This window comes from Erpetoichthys calabaricus, chromosome 13, assembly GCF_900747795.2.
Source record: "Erpetoichthys calabaricus chromosome 13, fErpCal1.3, whole genome shotgun sequence".
NCBI classification, from domain to species: Eukaryota; Metazoa; Chordata; class Cladistia; order Polypteriformes; family Polypteridae; genus Erpetoichthys; species Erpetoichthys calabaricus.
The window spans coordinates 90,079,580-90,087,753 of NC_041406.2; the positions used below are offsets into that span (position 1 = coordinate 90,079,580).

Below are 8,174 nucleotides of genomic sequence, written 5' to 3' on the forward strand. Positions count from 1 at the left end.
TGATTTGTGTTTTTTGTATATCACACCCTCATACACCTTTATCATAAGAGCATCCCTTATCTACGATGGAGTGTTCGATCAGAAGAAAATATGAAGCTGGTTTTAAATTAAACGTTGTTGAAGTAACGACAGAAATTGGTAACTGCACTGCTGCAACAAAATTTGATGCGTCTGAGAAACTGATGCGAGATCAGAGGAGGAAAGAAGATGTAAAAAAATAAAATGAAGCGTCACATCTTTGAACAGACGCACAAGACGGGGTCCAATTTTATGATCGATTTTTCGGGTTCAAGACCTGTCTTATTATTGAGTATATACGGTAGGCCATTTTTGTAGTTTGTGAACAAACTACCCTAAAGGTAATGGAAAACCAAATTGTATTAATGGTCACCTGAAGGGCACTGCTGTGCACAGCCAAAAATGTGTAGTGTCCAGTTGACGTGTTACCACAACACAGGATGAAGAGATCTGTCCTTTATAATTTGATGTGGAAAACCTGATCATCTAACTACTTCAACAATCCTGCACCAAACATAATCAGATGATGGGTCCTTCATATTTTTACTGAGACAGAAAATCCCCGGCACCGTCAGTGGATTCTTTGACTTGCTTCATATACTTAAGAGATCCAGTAACACACCAATGAGATAAAAAAAAATGGTGAAGGAAGGCAGGAAAACATTGCTTAAATTAAATATTTCCAATGGCCTGCACTTTAAACATTCACACCACACTGGGAATGTCACCTGGGTAGTTTCACAATGCTATTGTGGAATACAATACTTTTTCAATACAATAATAATGTTTCAGTAATGTGCCAATAAAAACATAGATGTAGTTGCTTTATATAATTCCTATATAAAAACTGAAACTAAAAGTATTTTTTACACAAGTGATTTACAGGGGTGTACACTTGGGCGGCACCAAATGTAAACACAGCAAATGCCACTCACTTAAAGGTTAGAAACATTCCACTGGGGTTACCAGTGAGATGATGGAGGTGTGAGGGAGTCAGCCTCAGCGCTGGTGCAAGGGGTGAGGCGGCAAGGCAATCACCTCAGGCGGCACTTTGGTAAGGATGGTATTTTCATGCAATTAGATATATTTTAACCTTACGAAATAAGAATACAAAAAAAAAAATGAGAGTTAAGTATGAACCTTGAAAATTACATACATATCCAGTTCCTTATTTATATACTACTGAGATTATTTTAAATTACAAAAGTTTCAAATTTCACTTAGCACAATTTGCACAGCCTCTCCACACCATAAGTTTCCAAGAATCAAAATGGCATAAGCGCTTTTTGAAGCTATATAATATCAATTGTCAGGCGTGCGCACTTGGTGACCACCTTCCTAGCTCTGGTAAGGTAAGCACGTCCACACCGGGACGAGAAGGACTGCTAATGCTAACATTGTCTTCTCCTTTCTCATTTGGAGCCAGGAAAGGATGCCCAATGAGAACACCTAACCCCGCCTACACTTCCAGAGATGGCTACACCCTTTCCGGTCCCAGCCACATGATGCCTACCCACCCCCAAAAAGTGGCATCAGATGTTTGACAAGGATAGAACTCCTAGCACTTTCTTGCCTCCATAGAGAGTGAACAGAACGTTACTTTCTTTTTGTGTTGTTGTTTTTGAGTCGTTTTGATGGCTATCTTTTCAGTTCTAATTATTAAAAGGGGTTAACCTTTCCTGGGTGTTTCCCGAAGTCCCACCCACACTTACACAGTGCATAATATTGGTGTTTCATTACCTGATTTTCAAATATCATACTGTATATGTACTTAGATGTAATTTTGTCAAATTCTGTTAATTTCTGGAATGTTATTAAGGTGTCAGTCGCATGTACAATGTCTGTTAAATGTCTCTTAATGTTTGCACCATGTGTGCTTAGTTAAAAGTTAAAAAGGGCAGTTTGGTGCCTTAAAGCTTTCCTGACAGTTTGAAACTGCCAAGGGAATTAGAAAAGTGTGCAGGAGGAGCGATACCTAAAGTAAAATGAAACCTGGCAATTTCACAATTTATTATTTTTCTGTTATCCTGCACGATTATTGAATTGTGAAGCCCGTATCACAATATGAACTGTATGTGGATTAAGTGTATCATTTTAAGCCTAGTAAGGTTATAAGGGGGTTGGTGCCACAAATATTTGCCATGCCTCAGGCAGCATTATATAACGCAGGTCAGAATTTGGTGCCAACAGCATGAATCCATGCACCCAACCTGCTTTGTGTCCACAGTCCCAGCTGGAGGTGGTGGTGGTGGTGGTGTAATGGCATGGGGAATGTTTTCTTGGAACACTCTGAGCCCATTAATACCAATCACTCATTGCTTTAATGCTTTGGCCAATTTGAGTATTGTTGCTGACTATGTGCATCCCTTCATGGCCACAATTTACTCATCTTTTAATGGCCACTGTCAATATGATAATGTGTCATGTCACAAAGCAAACGTCATCTCAAACTGGTTTCATGAACGTGACAACGAGTTCAGTGTTCTTTAGTGGCCTTCCTAGTCATCAGATATAAATCCAGTAGAATCCCCTCTACGATGTGAAGGACCAGAAGGTTCAGGGCATTAATGTGCAGGTGACTAATCTGCAGAAATTATAGGAAGCAATCATGTTAACATGGACCAGAATTTCAAATAAATGTTTCTAGAGAAAAGCCAAGCAAAATGACACCTTTTATTGGCTAACTAAAAAGATTACAATATGCAAGCTTTCGGGGCAACTCAGGCCCCTTCTTCAGGCAAGATGTAATCCAAATATATGTTTCCAAAATCTTATGGAATCCATGCTATGAATAATTGAGGATATTTTGAGGGCAAAAATATGTCCTACCCAGCATTAGCATAACCTCATCTCAACTGATTTTTTAACTGGTTCTCTTGATGAGGCTCATGGTAGGCATTACGCCAAGCAGGTCAGCCCAGACTTCTCCATCCCTAGCTATATATTTCAGCCATTTCTGAGGAATTTCCAGGCATTCCCAAGCCAGCACAGAGATATAGTTCCTTCAGCATGCCCTGGGTCTGATACAGAATCTTTGCCCAGTATGATGTGCTCGAAACAGCTTTATGAAAAGTTGCCCATTTGGGATGGGGAGGACAAACTTATGATATGCCCAAACCACCTCAACCGGCTCTGCTTGATCCAGGGGAACAGCACTCTACTCGGAGGTTCTCACAAATTTCTGAACCTATCACCCTATCATGGAGTGTCAGCCCAGCCACCCTGCAAAAAAAAAATAATAGTTTCTGCTGCTTGTACTTGCAATTACTCATAATCACAAGTGAGGACAGGGATGTAGATCAACCAGTAAACCAAGAATTTTGACTTTAGAATCAGCCTCCACTTCAACACCAGGGACCGGTACAGCACCCACAGAACAGCTGTCACTGCTCTAATCCACTTGGAGATTTCACGTTCCCTTTTTCCATCACTCATGAACAAGATCCTGAGATACTTGAACTCCTCTACTAAGGGCAGTTGTTCCACCTGGAGAAAGCAATCCACTCTTTTCCGAGAGAGAACCGCGACCTTGGATTTGAAGGTGATGATCTTTATCCTAGCCACTTCACACTCTTCAGCAAATTACTCCAATGCATGCCTAAGATCACAGTCAGATCAGGCAAAGAAATAAACGCCATCTACATAAAGCAACAACAATACATGTTGCGAACCCCAACTGGACACGTGAGAAACATGCACCTTGAGGCCCTGTCCATGAAAACCACAAACAGGAGTAGTGATAAGATAAGGCTTTGATGGAACTGGATATCCACAGTGAATGAATTTGATTTAACAGCAAGCATTCAGTCACAGCTCTCACCATATTTTTGTTGGGGACGAATACCACCCAATAGCAGCCCTGTTACCCCATATTCCTCCAGCACACGGGTGTCAAACTCCAGGCCTGGAGGGCCGCGGTGGCTACAGGCTTTCATTCTAACCCTTTTCCTAATCAGTGACCAGTTTTCACTGCTAATTCACTTTTTTCCCCTTTATTTTAACCGCCATGTTAGAAGGATTCAGTCCTCTGAATTGATTCGTTTCCTCATTAAATGACAGCCAAACAGAAATGAGACGTGAAACGAGCCAAGAGATGACCAGCTAAATTGGAGCTTCAAACTCCAGCCAGTTTCTTAATGAGAAGCCGATGCCTACTGTTAATTAAACCCGTTATTTAATTCCAGAGCTTGTTGCTGCTCTCATTCTGCAACAGCAGACATTTCCAAAACTGTTGATTTTCTGTTTTTTATAAGAACATCATCAAAGTGTTTTGGTGAGTTGAGATATCAACCTTACTGAGACCTTCACCTTTCTTTATTTTCAGATGATATGTGATGTGGTGGCTTGTTTTGTGTCTCTTTATTGTTTGGCTGCTAATTAAGGAAAAAGAAACAACTAAAGGGCCTGAGTCAAGTTAATTAAAAGAATTAGCAGCAAAAACTGGTCACTAATTAAGAAGATGGTTAGAATGAAAACCTGAAGCCACTGCAGCCCTCCAGGACTGGAGTTCGACACCCCTGCTCCAGCACCTCACGCGACACATGCCACAGGACATCATGGTATGCTTCTGTCAAATCTACAAGGCACATGTAGATTAGGTTATCATACTCCCGTACACCATCCAGCAACTGTGCCAAGGAGAAGAGCTGGTCTACTGTTCCACAACCACAACACAATGACCAGGGTCGTCTTAACAGCATCATAGGCCCCTGGGCAAAGTAGTGTGCTGGGGGCACCTGTTATGATAGCAAAAGAGAAACATATACTGGACCAGTGCCCACTGTGCCCATACGTTAAGATGGCCCTGCACAATGCACAATTGTTCCTTCATTATCTTTGGATGAACCATCGCACAGATTCTTCCCTTCAGAACCCGTGCATATTTCCTTATTATAATGATGTTTCTAATAATTTGTTTAGTTAATGCAAGTTAATGATAGACAGTATACAAGTGTATTTAATAAAAGCAGAGCTCTTGCTCAAAAGTTTCTAGTATTGTTTGCGTTGTTCTGACATTTCAGCATACTCTGTCAGAATAGCATACCGGTAGTGCAAACTGATATCTGTGGTCAGATTTACTCAAAATATTTAAATAAAAGATGCATGGCAACAATAGTAATGATAATGTTCAACAACTTCCCTGATGTGTTGGATTTAATAAAAATAAGAAAACATTAGATGTTTCTGTTTGGAGCAGACACCCAATGTGCGTGAAGTATCTTGCTGAACTCGCAAGAAACAACTTCAGAAAACTATAATAAAACTTCACTTTCAAACCACGTTTTTTATGAGTGAACTGCTCTCAAACTAGCAATACAACAAAGGGACAGTTTCTGCGCATGCGCATTAGCACACAGTATGCCATTCTGATAGGTATGCTGAAATGTCAGAACAGCGTTTCTTTTTCCTAAGCACATTTCTCAACTCAATCCTTATTGATAACAGGCAGCTCCTTAAAGAAAAAAATGATCAGTTTCGAAATTTTAAAAAGTGGGTCAATTAAAATCAAGGAAAAAAATAATATGTTCCATAAACAGCAATAATGCTTGAATAAAAAACCTGCGGGTTTCACGAAGTTAGTCTGCGCCGCTTGTTTACTATGGAAACAATAAGGGGAAAATCTGACGGGCCGACAAACGCTTCCTGTCAAAGTGAAATTAACCTTAGAAGAAGTACACGGAGTGGGCTTCGTACTTCAGGCAACATGACAACACTTACTGATCGAGACAGAAAGACAGAGAGCGCCAGCGAGATACCCCGAAACGCTACCCTCAAAACGTGCAATGAGGTACCGCGACGTTTAAACGCACCGCCTCGGTCGCTGCATTTCAGGAAGTGTGAACGATAGCGCTAGTCCGAGGCCCCGCCAAAGCTTCGCCACGCGTTGCCATTTGTATTTCAAAATACCATAACGTATTGCTGTGTAATCTGTTCACCATTACTATATTAATTAAAAAATATGTCCGCGAGAACAAAACCAACGAACAACTTCACACAGGCACCGCCTCCGCTGACTCACCCTGCCGCGTGCAGCCGGCGATGTGAGAGCCCGAACGCGCGCCCCAGACGGTGCACGTGACTCGAAGTCGAGGGGGGAGTTCGCGGGCTCGCGCACAGGAGAGACCCAAGAGAGGCAAATCTGCGCGCTTTCAAAAAGTTAAACATTGTTCAGCTTTCCATTTTTCTAGGCCATTTGGGAGGAGGAGCCTATCGCAGTATCATTCGCAGGGGCGGGGACTAACACTTGGAGGGGTGTCACTTTAACGTAGGGCACGCGTACACGCTAAATTAAAGTCAGTATTAGATTATTTTATCCGTTTTCTTACCTTCAGCACTATGTGTAAACCAAACCTGGATGGGTCTGTCATCAACTGCAGTGAACTTCAATTAGGGAAATAAGGCAATGCGTCCCATTCATCTCCCAGCAGAGGACGCCGTTGAGCAACATTTAAATAAGTAGTAAGATCGCCTCAAACTCCGAAGCCCGGAGCCTCCACCTTGGAGTTCTTTGTAGGTGACGTTGTCTCAGGCCGGTCCACGTCGGTGGAGATGATTCTAAGGGGTGCCAATGGAGTTTAGCTGCAGACCTCCGAGTGGTCACACTGTGGTTAAGATTAGTGTCTGACTCGAATAATACCAATTACAGTCGAGTAAGTTAACTCCACCTACTTGGAGCTCCAGGGTGGAGGCTTCAAGCTGCTGAGATAAACAGTATTAAGGTACTTGATAAATTAACATATTTATAATGTTGAATTCCATCCATCCGTTTATTTTCTTAATCTGCTTATCCAGGGCAGGGTTGCAAGGAAGCAGAAGCCAATCTCAGCAATCAGAGGGCACGAGACAGGAACAATCACTGGGCAGGGTGGGCTGGCCATTACACACAAACACACTCACACACATGGGTCAGTTTATCAATGGCAACTCCCCTGCCAGATATATTAAAGTGCAGTACACGTTTTAGGGTATCTGAAACTCGTTTCCGGATATATGTTTCAAAATATATTTTACTTTTTAATATGTGACATACATTGTGGAATATCTCAAATTAACCTTTAATGCATTTCAAGATACCTAAAATTAATTTCGAGACGTCTTAAAAACACTTCTTGTAAAATGTCTTATTCTATATTATTTTTGTAATTGACAAAATTGTGATAAATTCTCATGAAGTGACAAGAAAATTTTAAAATGCTCCAACTTTTATACTGGTTTCTGGACGCGCCTGAATGTTATGCCGTCATGTGAACATTTTTTACTTGCCTATCATTTGTTTATTAATGTAGAGAAAAGCCAAGCAAAATGACACCTTTTATTGGCTAACTAGAAAGATTACAATATGCAAGCTTTCGAGGCAACTCAGGCCCCTTCTTAGGCCTGAGTTAATTCTTAATTTGTTTATTACAAATGCAAGTGTCGGTGTGGTTCCATATTTACCCGACGAGGTAAGAAGGCGGTATCGTGGCAGCAGAGCCGGCACTAAGCTAAAAAAGAAGCGGCTTGCGAGAAAGTGCCGTTTCAAGCCTTCGGTGCCTTCTGTCATTCTGGGGAATGTAAACTCAATCTCAAATAAGATCGACGAACTGGCTGCGCTGGTGAAAAATGTAAGGACCTACAGAGAATGCAGTTGGTTGTGTTTCTGCGAAACGTGGCTAAATAACACCATCCCAGATGCCAACGTGGAGCTACCCGGGTTTAGCACAGTTAGAGCGGACAGAGATGCAAGTGCCTGTGGTAAGCACAAAGGAGGAGGACTCGCTCTCTATGTTAATACACGGTGGTGTCACTCTGGACATGTTAACGTCAAAATCTCCACTTGCTGCAGGGATATCGAACTGTTGGCCGTAAGTTTACGTCCCTACTACTTGCCCAGAGAGTTTGGACATGTCATTGTTGTTATTGTATACATTCCTCCTCGGGCAGACGTGGAGTCAGCGAGTGACATCATCCATTCCGCTGTTGCTAAGTTACAAACGCAGCACCCTGAGGCACTTGTGCTAATCGCTGGAGACTTTAACCATGTGACGCTGGACAAAACATTGCCTGCATTCTCCCAGTATGTGGACTGTAACACCCGGGGAAATAAGACTATTGATTTACTGTATGCAAACGTTAAAGACGCATACAGCGCCACCCCGCTGCCTGCGCTTGGGAAA

General features: G+C 42.0%; 1 protein-coding gene across 1 annotated transcript in view; it reads right to left on the reverse strand.

Moving 5' to 3' along the window:
• The window catches only part of cndp2 (carnosine dipeptidase 2), a 46,484-nt gene extending 40,255 nt beyond the window's left edge, over nucleotides 1-6,229 (reverse strand). Inside the window, exon 1 of the mRNA XM_028817217.2 lies at nucleotides 6,038-6,229. Within this exon, the coding sequence (XP_028673050.1) occupies nucleotides 6,038-6,183 (146 nt within the window). The 5' untranslated portion in view covers nucleotides 6,184-6,229. The remainder of the gene's footprint in view (nucleotides 1-6,037) is intronic.
• Nucleotides 6,230-8,174: the final 1,945 nt, after the last annotated feature.